The sequence below is a fragment of the Macrobrachium rosenbergii genome, chromosome 36, assembly GCF_040412425.1.
Source record: "Macrobrachium rosenbergii isolate ZJJX-2024 chromosome 36, ASM4041242v1, whole genome shotgun sequence".
NCBI lineage: Eukaryota > Metazoa > Arthropoda > Malacostraca > Decapoda > Palaemonidae > Macrobrachium > Macrobrachium rosenbergii.
The window spans coordinates 27,350,289-27,375,288 of record NC_089776.1 but is presented as its reverse complement, the minus strand read 5'-3'; the positions used below and the strand labels follow the sequence as shown (position 1 = coordinate 27,375,288).

The 25,000-nt window shown below is 36.0% G+C and overlaps 1 protein-coding gene across 3 annotated transcripts in view; it reads left to right on the top strand.

Moving 5' to 3' along the window:
• The window catches only part of LOC136825035 (Kv channel-interacting protein 4-like), an 884,172-nt gene that overhangs the window by 730,666 nt on the left and 128,506 nt on the right, over positions 1-25,000 (top strand). For all 3 annotated transcript variants that reach the window (XM_067081079.1, XM_067081081.1, XM_067081082.1), the window contains one exon: positions 18,814-18,883. In XM_067081079.1, the coding sequence (XP_066937180.1) occupies positions 18,814-18,883 (70 nt within the window). The remainder of the gene's footprint in view (positions 1-18,813; positions 18,884-25,000) is intronic.

The following is a 25,000-nucleotide window of genomic DNA, read 5'->3' as shown; positions in this document are numbered from 1 at the left end:
AAAGTAGACACAAGTTCCATAGTGTGTAATAAAAATAAGACCTTTTTTTATTTGATACTCTGCTCTTTTAACAGTCCGTTAGCGTGACACTGCTGGCCCAATTAAAGCAGTCATGAAACTTCAAATGGAACTTTGACTTCTAGAAACTTTATTTTTGAGTTTTCTCAATATGTCTAAATATTGATTCCATGAATTCCATACTTTGGAAGATCATGGTTATTGGTTTTAAAATTTTCTGTTCATTGAAATAGCTGCCGTGGTCAGAATTACTCTTTGCGAATTTTGCTTCGGCAAAATTATTAGCTCTGATACTGTAAGAATTTCGACAGCGAAAACGCTTTCACTACCATAAGTTTTACCAAACTTATTTTGTTTTCAAAATCTTTTCTTTGAAAGGAGAGTAATATAAAAGTCAGGTTTATCGTGATTTTCAAAATAAGTTTTGGGAGATAGATTTGCTCAAGAATTGTAGTTCTTGAAACTGTGGACATTTGACGGATTGCTCGATATTTTTCAGACGAAGTATTCCATAGTTTTACTTCAGATGTGAGATTTTATTCATCTTTTATCGATTTCAGTATATAGATGTTTGCAAAATTAAGAAAGCATCATAACATGTCCCAGAATTCTTGGATAAAAAATCCATCGTGATATATCGATGTATAATCTGCACGTCCTCAGTAGCTTACGCACTGTGTAAAATAAATTGTGCGGAAGCTACTTAGTGCCTAATGCTGATATACATTGACACATGACTTTGTATTCCCAATATTATTAGTAACCGCAGTAGTATTCAGATATACCGTAAAGTTGAAGTAGTTCATTATTCCAATGTATTTTAACAAAGAGGGGAAATTATATTCAATCTATACACGATAGAAAATAAGACTATCAGTTTTTGTATTTTCCTCTTAGCATAAATCTCTCTCTAAAAATGTTTATCTACCCACGTTCTGTCGTTTTTTTTTTTTTTTTTTTGTTCACCTGGCAAATTACCAAAGTTTTTGTGGTTCTGGGTCCTGGGAGAGGGAAGGGTGTAACATGCTGCTGAAGATTGATGGTCCTCCCGAATTTGCTGTTATTAATCGACAGGACATATAAAAAATGGTTTATTCTTCCACTGTTGTAATTTATGGGTGTAACTTTCATTTATGCGTTAAATTTATAAATGCTTGTTTTATATGTATATACGCTCATATAAATGATACCCACCTCTATCTAATAATCATTAAGGTATGCACATCGGACCCATGGACGTACATATTCGTGTATTTCTGTTTATTGCAGAGAATGAATAGGGATAGATAACAATGTGGAGAGGGATTAGGTCGTCAAGAAAAGACAAACGTAAGATAAAACTTGAGACTGAAATCAGAGCAGAGGTAAACTAGAAATAATTTTTCGTATATAGATTACAGTATACATTTCGAAATCAAATGTCGCATTTCCTAAATCCAGTCCATTGCTTTGTGATTGATCAAAGAAACATCTTCAGCAGGTGGGTATCCAGATAGTTATTAAACTGTGTTGCCAGTTAGTAAAACATCCCTTATTAAACTGTGTTGCCATTTAGTAAAACATCCATTATTAAACTGTGTTGCCAGTTAGTAAATCCATTATTAAATTGTATTGCCAGTTAGTAAAACATCCATTATTAAACTGTGTTGCCAGTTAGTAAAACATCCATTATTAAACTGTGTTGCCATTTAGTAAAACATCCATTATTAAACTGTGTTGCCAGTTAGTAAAACATCCATTATTAAACTGTGTTGCCAGTTAGTAAAACATCCATTATTAAACTGTGTTGCCAGTTAGTAAAACATCCATTATTAAACTGTGTTGCCATTTAGTAAAACATCCATTATTAAACTGTGTTGCCAGTTAGTAAAACATCCATTATTAAACTGTGTTGCCAGTTAGTAAAACATCCATTTTCTCGGATGAATGCGCAAGGATATGGAATTAGATGTGTTAGCGGTTTTCTGGTAAACATTTCTTTTTCCATCGGCAGCTTTAAGAGGATGAGAGAGCGACACATGCTGTCATTTGTTATTTACTTTTGAATTTAAGTCAAAAGTGTAATTTTTTGTTTCAAACTTAAATATACTTATTCAATGCGTAGCTTTTGTAGTGCACTCTTAATTACACATTGGAAATAACACACATTCCAACCCATGTTCAGAGTTTATTTACTGTAGAAAGAACCCTCTGATCATTTGATTTTGTACAGTAAAGTGAATGTTTGGCATGTTTATGTATGTATGATCGTATCAGGCCACATTGCCATGAACTATAGTCCAATGATTATCAACCAGGGGAAATTTCAGAGTTTCGGGGGCGGGGGGGATTGTGGCCAAGATCAGCAGGCTCAAACTGGCTCCAGGACCACACACAAAATGCAGTGTGCATCGGTCCGTACAACTGAGAGGTCACGCAGGCTTTCTTTCCGCTAGCTTGTGGATTTGTGGAAGTATTTTGTTACATTTTGGAATGCACCTTTTGAGGCAGACAATTTTGGAAAAAGGGTGGGGGAATGACATCTTGACATGTGGTGAAAGGGTGCATGGGCCGAAAAAGGTTGAGAACCGCTGAACCATACTATGATCAGCAGAGATATAATTACATCTTGATGGTAGTTAGTTAACGTGAATGAATTGCGAATAGATTTTTAGGATATTAGCCCTGTATGGCTGTGCTCTCTGAACGCTCACATAAGATAGCACATAATATGTGCTATCATATGTGAGCGTTCAGATAGCACTAGCACACCGATCTGACTTTCAGTGAGAAATGGCACGACGTCAGAAAGCAGTCAGCGTGTCTACAGAGCAGTTGGGCTTTGTAAATCACAACAATCGCGTTCACAATGAGTGAGATTAAAATATTTGTGAAAAATGACGTTGATAGTCTATAACAGAGTATCATATTGGAAGGTGAATAAAGATTAAAACAGAATCAAAGATTAAACCGAAAGGTTAAGTAACAGGTCGTAAGGGGAGAAGGGATTGCTTGCAGTGCAGCTAATGTTATATATATATATATATATATATATATATATATATATATATATATATATATATATATATATATATATATATATATATATATATATATATATATATGTATATATATATATATATATATATATATATATATGTATATATATATATATATGTATGTATGTATATATATATATATATATATATATATATATATATATATATATATATATTGTGCATATGTGTGAATTATAGAGAAGAGGAAAGAGTAAACTGCACTAAATGTAACTTAATCCCTCCACAAGAGCACTCATTCCCATCCCTATTCATTCAGAATAGTCCCCATTAGCCAGCTCAAACGGGAAAAGTTTTATATATATATTTTATTCAGGAAGAAAAACAGTCACAGGAAGTTCAGTCCTTTTACCGGTTTGATCAAAATAAACGTGAGGTAAAATGAGCAAAGGAAAGGGATTGGTTGCTTTGCACTCATAGAAAGATTTTTATTTTCAAAATTTGCGAGAGGACATATAGAGAAATGGGATTCAAGGATACCATTCTGTTCATTAAAAAGTAAATTTTAGAAGATGACGTCGGAGTTTTATCGCCCACCATGAGATACGTTTATTACTATAGTATTATAGCATCAAAACTTTCCTTTTGGTTTCCTGCCACTGACGATGCCAAAGGCCAGTCGTTTGCGCGGAAGAACACGAGAACGCAAGTGATTTTGAATATTAACGGGAAAGCTGGCACCAGTTAAATCACAACATATAGAACTGGCACACGTACACCCAAGCGAACGCACACACACATACGTACGTATATATATGTATATATATATATATATATATATATATATATATATATATATATATATATATATATATATATATATATATATATATATATATATATATATATATATACTTATATGTGTTTATATTCTTCTTTGTGTCTTTTCATCCTTAAGCCATTTCCCTAACAAGTGGGAGCTTGAGAAAAAAAAAGGGCAGTGTTCACTGCGAAATTCACACTTTTAAGTGTTGAATAGTGCGTGGATCCCAGTGCAGACAGCTTCCACAATCTTAAGTATTAAATTCATCTACATAATGTTCACCAGCAACGCGACGAACACCCTTGACCTATACGCCATTCAACTTCTGAATTTTATATTCTTTTCGCCTACCTCTCTTTAATCATTCTTACCGCGTGACCGAACCATTCAAAATCCTGATCCATCCTTTCACCTTTGCTATCCCCTTTTCCCAGTCCTACACATCCTCACGTTTCTCCTCGTAAGGGGGTAGGGCATTAGTGCACCTCACGTGGTGCCCTGTAGGCATGACTTGAGGGTCTTTGCAGCGTCCCTTCGGCCCCTAGCTGCAACCTCTCTCATTCCCTCTCCTACATATCTTCACGTCTCTCCCCGTAGGGGGACCAGTGCTGTCCAGAGTCTGTATAGCCTAGATAGGGTCTGTTCACGCGGCGGAGCTTAAACGTGGCCCCGCCCCTTGTGAAACGTCATCGCAGTAACATCCGGCCAGACTGCCGCCTGACTCCATCTCATTGTCATGAGCTACACCTTCCAGCCTCCATGCACACTATTTATGAATGATGTCGGGTCATTGCGCTGTCTTCGGTTGCTACAATGTCAGAAGGAACACAAAATGTAAAGGAATAAGATATTTCAACTCTGAATAGGCATGCAAAATCATTTAAATGTGAATCCGGTGTTGTGATAGATGTTATATCATTGTTAAGATCAAAAGTGGCACTTTAAAATACGTTGAAAAAATCGTGTCCTATCATTTGACGAAATGAGTATAGCAAGTGAATGGAACTATGATAAAGGGAGTGACACTGTACAAACCATACAACAATGTCCAGGTAATAATGCTAAGAGGTCTTATTGGTAGGTGGAAACAGCCTATCTTTTATGATTTTGATAAGTCAGATTGACACAACAAGTTGCTGAATATAATAGCTGAAACTGAAAATGCAGGTTATATCATTGTTGCTATTGTTCATGGCTGAGGGGGCTACTAAATATGAGAATCTGGAAGCATTTTGGTATACACCCAATTAACTCAAATAGAATTTACTTCAAAAACCTATGTTTTCGTGCCCTTGAGAAGACATGGGTGGCGGCGTTTGGCGCCATTTTTTAGTATTGATTCTCGCGTATTTTACGTAAAACTGACACTAAATCGGGATATTTAAATGATCAAACATTATTCTAATACTTTAAAAAGTATGTCAATGTATAAGGTATTATTTTAATCGATTCTGTAGGAAAATAAAGCGAAATTAAATGACATTCTTTGAGATACAATACAACAGTTTAGTCCCACCTAAATTTTAAACATTGTCTTTCGTTTACTTTACGTAACATTTGAGCTCAATTTTACCCCTTTTTTAGGAATACGTAACATTTGAGCCCAATTTTACCTTTTTTCGGAATATTTTGTACAGTAAAACATTATATTAGATTCTTTTAACATTTTAGTAATGAATATATTATTTTAATTGATTTTTACCGAAAAAAGCGAAATTATACGGCGTCTTTTGAGCCAAACTACGACAGATTCAAATTCGCTAGTTGAGCGTATTGTCTCTAGAATATTTTCCATAAATATGACCTTATTTTGCGATGTTATACTTACAAATTTAGTATTATTATATATATATATATATATATATATATATATATATATATATATATATATATATATATATATATATATATATATATATATATATATATATAATACTAAATTTAGAAAAACTTAAATTTCTGTAATTGATATGGACCGGACAAGAGATGAGACACTCATCAGATAACAATAGACAGGAAAACTGCAGGATGAAAGCCTTAGGAAGGGCCAAGGAACCATAGAAAAAGTTTGTTCAAGACCTTGGTTTAATGGGAGTTCCAGAAGGAAGTGCGCACAACAAAGCATAGTCGAGAGAGAGTTCAAATCATAAAAACTGATAAGGTTATGACGATGACAATGGTACCCAAAGAACATACATTCAACAAATTATTCAGATTATAAGGTTCCTGTGTTCAAGTTACTTAGACTAAGTAAAAGAGAAAGAACATATACCCAAGGCAAATTTCCCACCTAATTAGCCTATGCTAGTTTCCCCTAAACCTGAGCACACAACAAAAAGTGGATTACATCACAAAAGATGTGGAAATGCTTGAGGAATTATGCTAAGAATAGATGCATATGCGCTGCAGAAAAGGGCGAGAAAAATTCTTGAAATCAATCAATAAGTAGTCTGGCTTTCTATCAAAGCAATCAGCGCTGGAAGCAGTCTTTATAATAAGGCAACTACTGCAATAGTGTACTGCAAAGAGGAGGAGATTAAGCCACATATATATTCTGATCTTGAAAGAGTATTTGACACAGTACTGAGACAAAAAATTAGATGGACATTACAAAAGGAGGTACCAGAACAACTCATTAAGCTACTGAGTTATTCTGCTATAATACATGATTAGTGAATCCAAAGAATTTGAGCTAAATATGAGGCTCATTCAGGGATTAGGCCTGGACTCTCCGCTATTTATCACAGCAAAGGACTGCAGGAAAGGAGGCCATCAGTGATTGCTGTAAGCATAAGACTCGAGCATTGAACAGAAAAGTTTAAGGAAAAGGTTAAGGAAATGTCTGAAAGGCTGAAGAACAGAATGGGGAAGCCCAGAGTTTCCTCTAATATAAGGCCATGAGGAGTTCATATGACACTCCAGTGCCCACGCCTACTACCTCTGCTACTCAGGAGTCTGTTGGGAAAGTGGTGTTCCCAACCAGAGGTCAGAGGTCACCAGAAGTGCCAGAAGCTGTTAGGACTGATACCTCCACTCTCCATGTGCCGGTCTTTCACCCCCATGAGGCAGACTTGTAAGCACTGCTCCACCAAGAAGAATATCCACAGGTCCAAGAGGATGTGGAACCTTTGCAATGTGGCACTGTCTCTTTCTGATGCCAGGAACTGTTTTGTGCCGTATCATAATGTTTTGATGTGATATGGACATTATTTTCTAGTGCTTTGTACTGAACTATTTTACTATTTTTTTACTGGTGATGCAGATGTATTTTTGTAACTTTTTTCTAGTAAAGGTATAAAAATTAGTTCACCTGCCATTTCCTTATTTTTATTATATGTTATTTATTAAAACATTATGAAATAATGCATAAAAGATTGAAACAGTAATATAATAATGCTTGGAATTTGAAAATGATGTAAAAAATAACATGATAAATTATAACCATGAGAGGTAAAAGTATTGAACATGGAAGGTAAGCCCCCAAAACGTTACCAAAATGCTTTAGAAGGTCATCAGAATTTCTTGAAAAGTTTATCTCAATCAGGCAAAACATCCAGTTCAGGATACTGCTGTCAAAGACAATTTCCCATGAACCGGGCAGTGGTCCCGTTGAGGGCACTTCATTGTGGCGTCTATGACCCCATTTTTGCAAAATTTCAAAAGAAGCACAGGAGTTCTGTTGACTTGCCAGGTTCTTGTAGTCAGGAACTTGCAGACATACCCTACGAACAAAGGACACGAAGAAAATATTTTCTGGTAAATATGAAATAGGAGAAAATACTGTGGGGGGGGGAAATAAAAGGGAGGGAATCCTATGAAAAACAGTAACTAGTGTCACAATACAAATGATCATCAACTCCGACATCAGAGGTGCCTCACACAGAGGGACCTGGGGCAACCCGAACGAACTGTAAGGTCTGTAAGGTGAGGTAAGGTAAGGTGTGTGTGTGTTTGAGATAGAAAAGAGATCTTTGTTATCCAGTAATTTAAAAGATAAGGTAAGGTAAGGTGTGTGTGTGTGTGTGTGTGTGTGTGTTTGTGTGTGTATGTGTGTGTGTACGTGTGAGATAGAAAAGAGATCTTTGTTACCCAGTAATTTAAAAGAAAAAATAAGTGTACGCATACGTTCCCTTGAGTCTGAGTCTGGAATCATTCTCTCTCTCTCTCTCTCTCTCTCTCTCTCTCTCTCTCTCTCTCTCTCTCTCTCTCCCAATAACATTTTAAATAGACTGATTAAGTCTCCGATTTGTGAAATAAATGACATCCTCTCCGCGGGGGAAGAATTCTCTAGTTCCTCCCCCCCTCCCCCCCACACAATAAACGAGGATCTTCCTTCCTCCCCCTGGTTCTCTATCGGCCCTCTTTGCCTCTATTCATCATTGATGGGGATGGAAGGTTGTTAACGTTTCATCTGTGATAGACAACTATGTTGTTTCCAAAGGAATAATGAGATGGGCCGGCTGTTTTGATCAGCGTTTTTTTGATCAGCTCTCTTTTTTTATGAACTGGGCTTTCTCTCTCTCTCTCTACGCTCTCTCTTCTCTCTCTCTCTCTCTCTCTCTCTCTCTCTCTCTCTCTCTCTCTGGCCTCGTAAAGCAAGGGGTAATGTGCACGGCTTATAATTAAGTAAACCCCCTTTCAATCCCCAAAGCGGGCAGGAAACGAACCGCGAGGTTCGCGGTTCCTTGAAAATTTAGTAGGCCTGTGTTGGACTAAGCTATGAAATATGTCCACAGTTGTTAGTGGACTTTTGTGTGCCAAGGGTGGGAAGGAAGGAGGGAGAAAATAAGAGAAGGACAGGTCAAAAGTAACAAGACTTGATATGATCAACATGGCATCAAAATGTGTAGCACGGTTTCACTGTTGACAGCGCGAGGACCTCGATGAGGTAATCCGCGTCCCACCTGAGTAAAGCCTTTCATTAGGTACTATCACTATTTCTTGTGTAATATTTGAGGCTAGGAAAGGGACATAGCGGTTAGTGATTGTTAATGGTAGGTAAAACATACAGAAACAGGTTGAAGTAGTAAGAAATACAAAACTGTGCAGTCATATTCTTTGCTAGATATAATTATTCTTCAGAAATCTAATAGGAATTTTCCTATATATGTGGTGTGGTTTTTGTTATTCTGATATATATTCCAGACTTTTATATTTATTTCTGTAGCTCTACTCCTGATTATCTGTTGGAGATTATCCGTCCGGAGGAAGGCTTCTGTAACTGAAGGCTCAATTTGATTTGATCATTTCCGGAGCCGTTAATATACTGCTATTAAAATGTTCTGTATTTTTATCATTCTGTATCCAAACGATTGTTTAGATCACTGTTATCATTAATAATTACGTTTTCAGATTGCTGCCTACAGCCCGTACCCTTTAGAAAATACTAAGTCAAAATACCTTTTCGTAGAATATCGACTAAGCTCTTGGAGACAGATTATTTTCTGTATTTCACCGATATTTACCAGATAAACAGGAAAATTAACTTGTTTTCTTTAGTGTTCCAATGCCAGATTTTTGATTCTGGCCATGCTGGCCGCGAGTTCGAATCTAAATGAAGAAATGTACTGAGTCTGATGATAAAATTCATTTCTCGCTATAATGTGGTTCAACCTTCTAAGTGTTTCAGTGCCACATCTAAATCTAACTGGATTAGGAGACCTCGCTCATTGTTCGAATGACTAAATATGCTACTTTTTAAAATTTATTGGTGCTAAATACCTCTTTAAAATTTGATGTCATCTCATTTTATTTTTCCCAGTTCGTATCACTTTAAATTTTCCTTATCTGGCCCTTTTAAGAATAATTATACCATACTTTCTTGAACAGCTGCTTTCCTGATCATTCTCGACAGAACTCTCCAACGTAACAAGTGATCGACCTCGCCCTTAACTTTTCGATACATTCCATTTCTCTCCGCTGTTGCGTGTTCCTGCTATTTCTTTTTGCTTAGCTACTGCGTCCTTGTGAGTTACAAACAATAGCAGTTCTGTCCGGGACGCATATTCCCCAGCTGCGTTATGGTTCGGGACTTCCCTGAAAAAAGCGGGACGCCATATCTTAAAAACTAACCATAGAATCTTCTTGAAAATAATCTCAACATGTTTACCATTCCCAACACAGTGAGTAGCTAATTTCCTTGAAGCGTGTTCAGTACAAACCCGTTGGGGATTACCGTAAAAACAAACAAATGTCTGAGCGCGCGCCAGTTCTCACTCGTCTGGCCTAACCATTAGAGAATTGGGGAATATGAGTCCGGGACCTTTCTACCACCCGGCTCGCCACCATACCTCGCATTTACCCTAGGAAGGTCAGTAATCCCATGATCGTTCATTTAGGTGACTGTTCTTTCCCTATACAGCCAAGCTTTGGAATGATCTCACTGCTTGGTGGTTTTTTATTTTTTTTTTCTTCTGAAACTGAAAACCAAGCAGTTACTTAAAGACCATGTGTCCAGTTTACTCTGAATCAAGCATTGTAGAACTAACACCGTACACTAAATTAAGCGCTGTGAACTATCTTCCTTCTAGTTAGTAAAGCATTATGGACTTTTGTTGTTAATTAGGCACTGTTGAATTAACACTCTATAGTAAATTAAGGACCGTGAGACTAGCTCCATATAACGAATTAAGCATTGTTAAACTAACACCATGTAGTGAATTAAGCACCGTGAACCTAATTCCTTATAGTGAAATGAACACTATTAAGCTAACAATCTAGTTTATTGCATATTGTGGAAATAACACCATGTAAGGAATTGATCACCGTGAACCTGATTCCATGGAGCCAATTAAGCACTCTGGTACTGACAACGTATAGTGAATCAAAAATTGCGAAACTAACACCACATCATGATTTAAGCACTGTGAAACTAACACCATATAGTGTATTGAACATTGTGGCACTAACACCAATGAATTAAGGACGATGTGACTAGCTCCATTTCGTGAATTCAGCGCAGTAAAGCTACAGTAACAATCTAAAGAGATTTAAGTATAGTTACTGACACCATATTATTGATTAAGCACTGTGAAACAACACCATGTAGTGAATTAAGGGCGCGAATATAGTTCCATATGGTGAATTAAGCACCCTGAAACTAGCACCATGTAGTGAGGTAACTACTGCGAATTTAATTCCATGTCTGTGAATTGAGCACTGTGATGCTAACAACGTATAGTGAATCAGATATATTGAAACTAATACTATATAGCGAATTGTGTACTGAGAGGCTAACACATATAGTGAATTAAGTACTTTAGATACACATAGTGAATTAAGTACTTTAGATATAAAGTGGTCAGAATATTATGAAACTAACACTATGTATAATTAATGTGAAACTAAAAAGCAACCATTCCATTTATTGGATTAAGAACTGTAAAACTACACCATATAGTGAATTAAGCACCATAAACCTAATTCCATTTAGTGAATTGAGCGCTCTGAGCCTAACAACATAGTGAATTTCGTATTGTGAAATTTACACCATCTAGGACATTAATCAATGTAATTCCACATAGTGAATTTAGCACTGTGAAACTAACAACGTACTGTGAATTACGTACTATGTTTCTAAATCCAGATCATTTTTAAGCAATATGAAGGTAACAGCAATCACTGAATTACGCATTGTGTAACTAGCACCATACAGTGAATTAAGCAATGTGGAACTCTCAGTGTACAATGAATTAACCACGAAGACCCTAATTGTATATAAGGAATTAAGCACTGTAAACCCAAATCCATATAGTGTGTAAACTAACCACTATGAAGGTAGCACCAATCAGTGAATTAAGTATTGTAAAAGAAATACCATATAGTGAATTAAGCATCGTGGAACTGTCAACGTGTATTGAATTAATCACTAAAACCTTGATTCCATATAGTGAATAAAGCACTGCGAAGTTAACAAATTACAGTAAATTAAGTTTTGTAAAACTAACAGCGGATAGTGAATTGTACATTGTGAGGCTAAAATCATTGATTGACTTCGGCACCGTGGTGCTGATTCCGTATAGTAAATAAAGCATTGTAAAGCTAATATTACATAGTGAATTAAGCACTGTCAAACTAATATTACATAGAGTGTTATGCAATATAAAACTAATATTACGTAGGGAATTATGCACTTTAAAACTAAATATTACATAAGGAATTATGCACTTTAAAACTAAATATTACATAGTAAGTGAATTGAGCACTGTAAAGTTAATACTATATAGTGAGTTACACACTGTAATACTAATGTTACTTAATGAACTGAGCACTGTAAAATTAAAATTACATAGTGAATTAAGCACTGTAAAATTAATGTTACATAGTGAATTAAGTGAAGTGAAACTACCTCTTTATGGAGAATTTCGTGTTTGAACCAAATTCCATGAAGTGAATTAATCCCTGTGAAAATAACTTTACACAGTGAATTAAGTACTGCGAAACTAATATAATTAGAGCGAATTAAGCATTGTCAAACTAAAGCAAATTTCTACGTCCCAGGCTAATTAACGTTTTCCTGCGAGCATTCACTGGTAAGAATGAAGTCATTTTTCACTAGAACACTGAAATACCATTTTGAAAAATATTCCCCAAAAGGAACGTTCACTTTTATAATGATCTGACAGCGATGAAATAGAGCCCTGCAGCAATATTTGTCTTCATAGACAGGAGAGAAATTAATAACAATCAGAGACAAACGTCGTCTAGACTATAACTGTCTATTATGACGAATGGTTTCCACTTGTTTAGGACCATTTGGATTAACTGGTGATTGGATTTATTTTCCTTTGCGCTAATGAACATTTTTCTTTTACATTAGTCAGAGCCGTCTTTCGAAGCGCTGTTTGAAATTAGTTGTGGAATACTGCTCAAAAACTCACTGAGTAACAGCGATGAAATGGAACAAGTGAACAACAACAACAATAGTAGTTCTGATTTACGGAAAATACTGTCGAGAACGAAAACGATAAGATAAATGAAAGAATTATCCGAATTCGAAGCGAAGGCTTTTAGACTAAAAAAATTTTAAAAGTATCGACACATTTTGATAGCACCGAGTTTATACAATGATTGTTTTCCCCGTCGCCACAAAATATTAAAAGTTTATTAACTTCTGCAGCGGGCTGAGGCTGGACTTGCCATTGTGTGCGATGTTGCATTGTCCCTGGAATAAGAGAACCCCGAAATGACTGTCCTACTTTCCCTCGGACGGGCACTGGTGGCTTGTTCGAATACTTTTGTCCAGGGAATGTGGAGTTATTTTACTTTCGTGGACGACAGATTGTCGGATATTCTGGGTATGAGGAAATCCGGGTTTTTCCTTTGTTTAATAGATAATTGGCATGCTGGGTAGTCTGTGTGAAAGGGCATATATACATACTGTATATTTATAAATATATATGTATATAAATATGATATATATTTATATTTTTTCCTTAGTGATGAAAAACATAAAGATGAAGAGGCTGATTTTAGACAAGAAAGGAGTTGTACTAATCGAACAGTGAAGACGTATTGCGCATTGCAACAGTGTATGGAATTTAGGAAACCCCTTCTGCTCATTTTTGTTTATTAAAGGAAGGCATCTGACAGCGTCCACAGACCAATATGGAATGCTCTTGCTTTAATAGGACATTCCTGTTAAATATGTAAGGTAGATGCAAAGTTAATGTTGGTGGGTCTTTTCAAGCGAATTTGCAGTAAATAGTGGGGTGCTACAAGGCAGTGTTATTTCACCTTTGCTGTTCTCACAGATATTATGATGAGTGTGTATGTATATATATATATATATATATATATATATATATATATATATATATATATATATATATATATATATATATATTATATATATGTATTTTATTTGTAAGCGTGTTTGTGCGCGTGAGAGAGAGAGAGAGAGAGAGAGAGTGTGTGTGTGTGTGTGTGTGTGTGTGTGTGTGTGGGTGGGTGGGTGGGTGTATATTAATCCCATTCTAGTGGATTTCGTTAATTGCGAGAAGATATTTTACAACGCCCACAGATGAATATTATGGGAGGTCTTAGGTCACAATGGCATTTCTGTTACATAGGTAAGCTAAATTAAACTATCCATAAACAAGATAGATACAGACTTAATTGTGATGGGGTCTTGTCTTGTGAATTTTTAGTAGATATTGGGGTGCTACAAGGGAATGTTATTTCACCCTTGCTGTATGCCTCATCATAGATTTTATAATGTATATAAATAGTCGTCGGAGATGAATGAGAAGGTTTTAATTGCTATAACGAAAGAAACTTGACAGACTCAGAAAATGCAGATAATGTTTTAATCACGAAAATTCCAAATGATTTACAAAAGTTCCCTTGTATATATTTAAAGAGATAAGACTGGAACTAAATATAAGAAAGTAGAAGGTAAAGGGAGCAGAGTATTCACAAAGATGAAATAAGGATGGGGGCTGAATCTTTCAGATATTTAAGATTACTCATATTCTGTACAGGTTCTCGTGAATTAGAATTTAATGACAGGCTAAAAATGACAAATCGAGATGTGGGGAGGATGAATAATATTTGGAAAGCAAGTCGATCGAAATTGCTTACTTAGGATTTCTTTCTTCCATCTTACTTTCCACCCTCTCCTAACAATCGATTCATAGTGCAACTGCGAGGTTTTCCTCCTGCTACACCTTGCAAACCTTTCTGCTGTCAGTTTCCGTGTCAGCGCTGAATGACCTCACAGTTCCCAGCGCTTGGCCTTTGGCCAAAATCCTATATTAGTTGCTTTGTTCTTGCATAGGATTAATACGATCTTTAATACTGTTCGGAGATGGATCGTGGTATGACAGTGCAGTTATACTAAAAGATAGGCTGCTAGGCCCGAGTTCGAGTCTCCGGCTGGCCAGTGAAGAATTAGAGGAATTTATTTCTGGTGATAGAAATACATTTCTCGGTTTAATGTGGTCCGGATTCCACAATAAGCTGTAGGTCCCGTTGCCAGGTAACCAATTGGTTCGTAGCCCATAAAATAAGTCTGATCCTTCGGGCCAGCCCTAAGAGAGCTGTCAATCAGCTCAGTGGTCTGGTTAAACTAAGGTATACCTACTTATACTAAAAGATTTTGTGGAGAATTAAGTTTTAAGTAGAATATTGGGACTCACATGGCAGGATAGAGTTAAAAATAATGCCATCAGGGGAACTGTGGAAGTTCCGTACATGGATGAAATAATAAGGAAAATGAAACAGGGATAGACTGGATACGTCCTCCTCGCAATCCTTAAGAGGATGATGGTACCTGATAGTGTCAACTGGGCTCCTGTAAGCACCAGGAGAGCTAGACCTAGGCCTACTCGGATAATTATTACTATGAATAGGGGTCTGGAGATTTGTGAAAGTTAAGTCACTGGAAAGCCACGAGAGGCGGAATTTCACTGTAACCCTATGATTCACGCTGCACTGGAGTCGATGATATATAAATATATATGTACACATTAATATATATGTGTGTGCATGCATGAAAACATGTATATACGTATAATAGTTACGTATGATAGTGTGTGTATTTAGAGGAGAAGGACTAATATATATATATATATATATATATATATACATATATATATATATATATATATATATATATATATATATATATATATATATATATATATATATATATATATATATATATATATATATATATATATATGTATATGTCTTAATATTAGTTCCCAACTCATAATATATATACATATATATATATATATATATATATATATATATATATATATATATATATATATATATATATATATATATATATATATATATTATATATATATATATATATATATATATATATATATATATATATATATGTGTGTGTGCGCGTGTATACATATATATATATATACGTGTGTGTGAAATGCATGAGTGTATTTATATTTAAAGGAGCAAAGACCAGTTTCAGAAAACTACGGCAAAACGGTAAATTAAATAAATAACGGAATTCGCCAAAGGGAAACTTATGGAAAGCAGCGAGAGCTGTAACAAATGGCAAATTGGGAAATAATTCATAACGTAACAGGTGGTCACGGGGAAGTTCATTTTCGCGTAAGCGATTCATTCCATCATCTTTTCTTACACCTCTTAATATCTAATTCCTCCGGACGTCTTCCTCTTTGTTTTTATCTCTCTCTAAAATATCGTTATTGGTTGCTGAGACGAAAGGAGGTAATCACCGTAAAACGTCTTGCAGAGGGTCCTAAATTGTCTTCTCATTTCTTATCTTTGAGGGCTGCTGGTTGGAACGATACAACTGTTAAATTAGTTACGAATTTTAATCGTTGCTGCTCGTTGCTTTTAACATAGAATATCAATTTTGATTATTGTAAAGTATTTGAACCTGTTCACGGATTCGCCGTCTAGACTTCCCTTGGCCTTACCCGAAGAATTCCTTCTTGAATTGAAAAGTGAAGAAGGCAAAGTAAGGGAAGTTGGACTTCTAGGTGGGAAGAGATGAGGCGAAGTTGACTGAAAGCAAAGGCAGAAAGCGGGTCAGCTGGAGCTGAAGTTAAGTATACCTTAGTTTAACCAGACCACTGAGCTGAATAACAGCTCTCCTAGGGCTGGCCCGAAGGATTAGACTTTTTTACGTGGCTAAGAACCAATTGGTTACCTGCAGGTCGGGGACCTACAGCTCATTGTGGAATCCGAGCCACATTATAGCGAGAAATGAATTTCTGTCACCAGAAATAAATTCCTCTAATTCTTCATTGGCCGGTCGGAGACTCGAACCGGAGAGTGCTAGCCGACAACTCGAACTCGCCCAACGATGAACTATGGAGCTGAAGTAACTCTGTTCGGAACCTTAAGCTCTGCTTAAACGCTAAGGCTTACTAGAGTTGTACTTTACCCCGCGTTCCTCATTGGACGGGTCGGTATAGTTCTCGGCTAGGCTGAGCCACGTTCGAGTCTCCGGAATGAAGAATTTGAGGAATTTATTTCTGGTGATAGAAATTCATTTCTCGACATAATGTGGTTTGGATTCCAAAATAAGCTGTAGGTCTCGTTGCTAGGTAACCAACTGGTTCTTAGCCACGTAAAATAAGTCCAATCCTTCGGGCCAGCCCTAGAAGAGCTGTTCATCAGCTCAGTGGTCTGGTTGAACTAAGGTATACTTAACTTACGAGGAGCTGATAACGTTTTATTTGTGGCTTTTATAGATTCAGCTGCTCCGCTGGTATAATGGTCAGCGTCGTGACATGCCACTCAGATCTCGCGGGTTCGCGTCTCAGCCCAGGACGATGAAATATCACTGGCTCTGTATCATAATCAGTTACTGCTGCACTGTGGGGTCTGCGGTGGGAGGTTGAAACCAGCATTCTTTGGAAGCTTGAATTTTAAGTCAATGGCCCCTTTGGTGAGCTTGTTCCATGTGAACAGTTTTCATCAACTGAAATAATAATAATAATATTATTATTTGTTAAAGCAAATGTTGTAATCTCCAGCGGCTGTAGGACTGTGTTAGGAAATTTGTAGAGGTTTCGGGAGATAATATGGCTTCTTTAAGTTGGAATAGTGATGTACGTTCACAAGACGAACTTTAACTAATTACAACTGGGCCCAAAAGGTATATTTCCCCGTTAGGAGAATAATACGGGCTTATTATCCGTGTTCTAGGTCTGTTATTTTAAAAAGAAAGTAAGAAGAGAAAGAGACGAGAAGTGTCAAGTATCACAGATTTTTCTCAAAATGTCACTGAAAAAATAGTAACCATTGTATTTCAGAGTGACCACCGTAAGATTTCAGACATCGCCGGGTGTAGTGTTTTGTATTTTGTTTGTAGAAATTACGTGCTTTGAAACGGAAGCTGAAAATTGCTAATTTTGTTGTTACTGTATGTGTTCGACCTATCTTAAATTCTTCCACCATGTACCTTAACTAGGAGGAAAAATTATCATTTTATTATAATATATTTTTTATCTATCGAATCCTTTTTATGCCCTTACATCAATTAGTCACCTTTTCTTAATTAATAGTATATTTTTTCTAATAGTTGGTTACCTTCATCTTGAACTATCTCTCAATTGCATTTTATTCATATAAATTTTGTTTGGATTTAATAATTAATTATGTTTGGTGCTCTTTACCATCTTCTCTTATTTCTATTTTATGTTTTGATTTTGCTGAAGGTTATTCAGTGTGAGGAAATTCCTTGTATTACCAACTGCAGACGTATTAAGAAGTGATAATGAAAATCTGTTCTTATCATAAAATTATTTAGCTACTAGCGTGGTAGTTTTTTTCATTTGTGTATTTTACCCCGGCCTGTTTTGCAAGGTCTCATGTCAGAAACTATGACAGTTAGAGGTCCATAGTTTCCAGAATTAAGACGAAAGTATGTTTCAAAAATGTTTTAGGTAATACTGACGTTTGTGGCTTATGTTTCAAAGCCACGTCTCATTTCATTTTATTTTTCTTTGTTTGCCGGTAATTTGTGGGATAGTAATTGTTATTCCAATATAATTGTAGTCTTGACCAATTCTTCAAAGTCACGAGAAAAATAAAAGCCAAAGAATTTAGTTTTCCCAGATTTTAACGGAACTCGATAGTTAGAGATACCTTGGAGTGGATGATTAGTTGCGCTGAATAACCTGTACTTCGATCCTTTTTCCTGGTCACAGGTTCATTTAAACGGCAAATTTGTTGAAACTTAGAATTAAGGTACCTTGTTGTTTGGCGATTATTTTCCATCAATAAATCTGACATTGACTTTTTCCAAGGCTACAACTCAGGTTAAAGCCCACGATTTTTTTTATGAGTTCATGAAACGTAAGTTTTATTATGTTGCAGTGATTAAATTCAGTTGAATCCAGTAATGCTGTTGTTGATTGATGGTATCTGATCATCAGTTGAAATCTAAATATCATTATCTGTGATGTTGTTCCGATGTTCGTACTAGTGTTTTCATTTATTATCATTATGAAATTTTCTTTTCAGGAGTGTCCCAATGGCATTGTCAGCGAAGACACCTTCAAAGGCATCTATTCACAGTTCTTCCCTCAGGGAGGTAAGAGGATCAAGTGTGATGTAGCTTTAACGATTTTCCAGTATATATTTTTTCATTCATTGACAAGAAAATGTACAATTATATTGTAATATCATGTCTTGGCTCTTCCCCTCGTTTTCTATTCTCTTTCTTAACTTTCATCAAGTGATGCTTTACTGGTAAAGATAGTGCTCTACTCCCAAAATAAATAACTTCATGATTATGTATTTTCCGTTTAGTAAATATGCGGAACTATACTAGACGAACGTTGTCCACTTTCCAGCAGAATATAAATTGGCGGTGATTTAATCCTTCTCTGACTAGGTTGTCGGAGAACAATTCGGCGCTCCATATTCATGAACGATCTGATAACCTCGATCGCTGAGTTCCAACCGAGAGCCATGGCTGTCCTGATACAGTTGTAATTCAATGTTAGATAATCCAACTTTCGTCTTTAAATTGTCGTTAAGCTATCGCACCGTTTTTTATCTTGGCGATAATTTTTTTTTTTTGTGGGGGGGGGCAGGCCACAAATTATATGACCTTTTCCTCCTTGGTGATAGATATCCAGCTGCCTTTTATTCACCTAGTGTTAAATTGAATGATAGTTTTATTTTTTACTAGATGTTAAATCGTTCAGTTTTTTCCAGTTGACATTATGTCACCCGACCGCCAACCGTTATTATTTGCTTGGTGTTGAGTTGTTTTTTTTTTTTATTTCTAGTTAACGTTAAATTCTCCAGTGACTTTTAGTATTTTTTTTTCTTTTGCTTGGCATGTTTTTACTATTCATCAGATTATCCATTCATTTTGCTTTTATACTTGGCTTTGAACTTTTGGACTTTTTATTTCAACTTGACATCGAATAGTTGTGTATATTTTTAAGCGACGAGGAAAACGACCATTGCAGTAATCCCAAGTCCACTTGAAGTATTTTTCCGTTGAAAATCATGGAGACTTCGTCGCTGTCTGACACTTTTCATCGCCTTGGTATATATATATATATATATATATATATATATATAATATATATATATATATATATATATATATATAAAAATGAATGTTTGTATATTTGTTTGGGCGCTGTAGAAATCCGAACCGCCCGACAGACCCAGACAAAATTTTGGCACACGACCTCTATGTCACCCCAGATCGGTTTTAACTCAAAATCAAACCCCTACCACGTGACAGACATACAAACATAGACAAAACAAATGAAATTTTCGTTTTTACCAGTGCTGTCCACCTTTTCTTCAGTAACGTTATGGAGGTCACCAGATAGCTTGGACGGAAAATTACCACCTTTTCTGTTGGTGACGTCATTAAACTCCTCCAACTTCAAACCCTATAATCAGTTTAGTACATCCAAAAAATTAAACAGGTGTGGTTAACTGTTTTAGAATTACTTTCATTTAGTCACAAAGCAAGATGATATCAACGTTGAACACCTGTATCGATCAACGACGTAAGTGTAGATGGAATGGAGGCTTTCAGAAAGACACACAGTTGTTTTGAGTTTTCCGTTTTGTTAGACTGGTGGCCTCTGGTGGGGGCGGGGTTTGTAGGGGATCTGGATGGTATGGGAGACCAGTGTCAATATGATTAGGAACAGTTCTAGAAAATATCCCACGTATACGTAATGCAACCACAAGGAATTTGAGGAATTTGGGGAAGAATGAAGCGAGCAGTAACAAATAAAGTAAACTTAGAATCGAGGAGAAGAAAGTGAAGGAAATGGGAGCAAAAAAAAATCAGTGTATAGTGATGATGTTTTTCTACTACACTTCTTAACGGGTGCAGTCACCTTTCGCAACGGGGGCTAATCGCTCGCGATCCCTGACCTTTTTCAGAGAATTTAGGGACAAACGAGAAGCCTTTTAAAGTCATTCTTTACATGTTTATCGAACGTAATGTGGTTAATTCTCACAAACACAAACAAAAATACACAAACACTTAAGTGATCACACACTGTAAAAATAAGTTCACCATTTCCATTTCAACTACTAGGCTTAATGATTACATTTCCATTTCTTCCTCGAGTTTCTGAAGTTTCGTACGGAAACGAGTTAGCAGTACGTTCAGCCACTACGAATTCGTGCATTCTGATGAAGTCAGACACCTGCACGACTCTCCTCCGATTTGCCGTGTAGTACATTTCACGTAATCGATAAAGGTCCGTCTAGTGTTGCAAGGGAAACAAACCTTCTTCCCCCCCACACACAAACACACACACACACACACTTGAATCCGTATCGTAGAAATACAATATTGTTTATTTATTGTCTTTGTTCAGTGGAGATGCCATTTATTCGCTTCTAATACAGAAACGTAACTTCCCCTCCCTCTTTCCCCTCAACCTCTCCTCACATTCCTCCTTCCCCCTCTACCTCCCCTCCCATTCCCCCTTCCCTTTCCTTCCTTACCCTTCCCCTCCCTTTCCCTTCCCTTACACCTTCCCCCTCCCATCTCCCTTCTCCCTCCCATCCTCTTCCCCCTCCCCTTTCCCCTCTTCCTTCCCCCTCCCCTCCCTCTTCCCCCTTCCCTCCCCCTAGCCGTAGACTATCATTCAGAGTTTTCCCGGGCAGTGCCGGGTTGGTCAGCTAGTGTGTATATGTGTATATATATATATATATATATATATATATATATATATATATATATATATATATATATATATATATATATATATATAATGTGTGTGAGAGAGAGAGAGAGAGAGAGAGAGAGAGAGAGAGAGAGAGAGAGAGAGAGAGAGAGAGAGAGACACGCACACATAAGATAACTATGTATGTTTGTGAGAGAGAGAGAGAGAGAGAGAGAGAGAGAGAGAGAGAGAGAGAGAGAGAGAGGGAGGGAGAGAGGTGCATTCTTTAGTATCATTTTTTGCCACTATTTTCAATTCGCACGCATGGCTAGATATGTATGTCGTTTCCTAGTTTATAGTACAAATTCAAGGCCTTTTTACTCTGTTTCCCTTTCAGCGTTTAATGACCTTAGATCCCAGTGCTTGGCATTTGTATTAAATATACATCACCATTACGTGTGACATTTCACTGATTACAGTTGCATTCCTTCTAACTCGTATAAACGGAATATCTGACATGGTTGCCAGGTGGGTTTACCAAAGCTTAAAGTATCGTCATAAACTTAATCCTGATGTATTTGTCACCAACCAGCAGTACATGGACATGCCTCTGAAAAATCATTTATTATTATAATTATTTTGACGAAACCACTGAGTGCTTTCGTTAGACTCTCACATTGCTCCTCTGAGCGATTTTAAAGCATATGAGCAAGGAAGGCTAAAGAAACTGAGACCCCAGTAAAAAAGACTGTACGGAAGGGGGTAAAGAGTAAAAACCTGAAAGCCTTGCACCTGGTCCCCGCCTGGACGCCTCTAAGAACCTTCATTACTGCCCACAGTGTGTCACCCAAGGGACGCTATAAATGGTATACACCCATGGGGGATCATTATTTAGGAACGCGGTGGGTCGTATTGTATTTTTGGATGTCGTTACTGAAGCAAAAAAGAGAGACAATAAAATTTGCCGAGAGGAAAAAGACACTTTCTTTCAGTCTGCACGAGTCACCGACTTCATTTTTGTTCCATATAACGCCATTACGCCGAGGAGCGAGGAAGGTCAAGCACTATTAAGAGGTCTAGTTTTAGCCCCCAGTCCTGCCTTGATTCATGGAGAAAAATGTACAGTAATAAAACTGTCGTGTGCTCGGAGGGGGAACTTATTTATTCTTGCTCTTCCCCCCCTCTTCTCCCCCTCTTGCCCTCTCCACAAATCCCAAAATAGAACTTGGTGAGGTAGGTCCTCAGTTTTCTCTTATCTTTTTTTCTTTTTTATTTCTTTTCTATTTTTGCTCTAACTTTGTTTCTTACAGTGTTCAAAAATATTTTTTTTTGGGGGGTTGGTTTTATTATTTTGGTTTTTTGGTTTTGCATGCACAACGCACTGACGGGTTATTGACGCTTCATGACAGAACTTTTCCCACATATATTTCAGGTTTCTTTGGGGCTTAATTGTGGTGCCCATTCTTCAGTTGCTTTTCCTTCTTCTTTCTTCTTCTTAGTATTATTCGACTAGTGAAATGTGAGATACAATAAAACTAGCATCGAATATCTGGATACCAAAAAGACCTCTTGATATTCATAAAGAAAAGGGTTAAAGCGTCTGAGAATTGTCGAAAACTAAATTTTTATTTCATATTTTCTTGTAAATTCTCGCGCTTTAGATTTGTATGTGCATCAGAACGTGTTAATTATACTGTTTGGTGACATTCTCAAATACAGCACCAGTTCTCTCTCTCTCTCTCTCTCTCTCTCTCTCTCTCTCTCTCTCTCTCGGATTTCTCTCTCAGAATTTCTGTCTCTCGGATAACGAATGCAGTAATCGTTTTTATATATGTTATGACTGGTTTATTATATCAGTAACACCAGCTACAGGTAAATAAAATTATTCAGCAATACCCAGTAAATCAGTTACGCCGGATAAAAAATATCTTTTTGGTGCACTGAAATAAAGTTAGCTATGGCGCTCAAAGAGATAACTGTGCCATAGTTTGTTTCTCTCTCTCTCTCTCTCTCTCTCTCATATATATATATATATATATATATATATATATATATATATATATATATATATATATATATATATATATATATATATATATATATATATATATATATAATATATATATATATATATATATATATATATATATATATATATATATATATATATATATATATATATATATATATATATATATATATATATATATATATATATATATATATATATATATATACATATATATATACTGTATAAATATATGTGTGTGTACATATCACGTGATGTACAGCATGATAAAAATTGAATCATTGCGTATATATCTAAACCAGTTTTGCCTTTAATTTTCTGAGCCATCTTCTAAAGAACTGATAAATCGCGTCTACCTAAAGTTTCTTTTTTCCCTGTGGTACATTTGCATTATTTATATATATATATATATATATATATATATATATATATATATATATATATATATATATATATATATATATATATATTAATATATATTTATCATAATTAACTCTCTCTCTCTCTCTCTCTCTCTCTCTCTCTCTCTCTCTCTCTCTCTCTCTCTCTCTCTCTCTCTCTCTCTCTCCTCGTGAATAAGATTAGACCCACAGAGCAACCTTTATTAAACCTAAAGGAGCGTTTAAGGAAGCTTTATTAAACGTTTATGAAAATCCTCTCACCCTCACCCACTCACCCACCCACCCACCCACCCACCGCACCTCTTATAACGCTGAGGTGATATGAAAACTTGCATTATGATGATGATGATGACTGTTGTTCTTGATGGTGGAGGCGTTAAATTTCTTGTTGTTGTTTTGGGTTGTGTTTTCTGGTAATCATAATGAAGTTATGGCTACAGATATTGCGGTTATTATCTTATGTTGTTTCTGTTTCTCTTATTCTTTTATTGTTGTTATAATTGGCTGTTGTTGCTGGAGTTGCCGAAGCGTTTTCTTCTTGAACGTTTCAAGAATTATATTATGAAGACATTTTGTTCCATGGAATATATATGTTGCTTATAATATATTGGTTTCGTGGACAATATTCGAATTAGGTATTTCTTTTTAATGTTTTGTTATGATTTATGTCGTGAATTTTCCCTTCTGATAAATGCTGGCTTTTGTTTTATTTTTTTTTTTTTTTCTCTACACATGTAAAAATCGTATATATCTTTCACTGTTAAAATGGTTTTATAACGATTAACGTTGGGATTTTGTTCTACATACTTCTTGTTTTAACAGATATTTGTTTAGCAGTATTTTGTTAGATTATGATACTTACGGAACTTGGTGTAACAGTAGTTCGTTTTCATGACGCATATGGAACAGTAACGTATTTCAGCGATTTCTCCACAAATTTAATCATTCATGTTTCCATTATGGATTTAGCTCATACTAGCATAAGACAAATGTTATGGTTACGCTAGATTAGGATTAATGTTTCTATAATTTATGTAGGAAATAAATTTTTTCCTTGTGGAAATTATTTCGGAGGGATTAAGTTAAATTCGTTTCTCCTTTTCCTTGGTAATTTGTGTGTG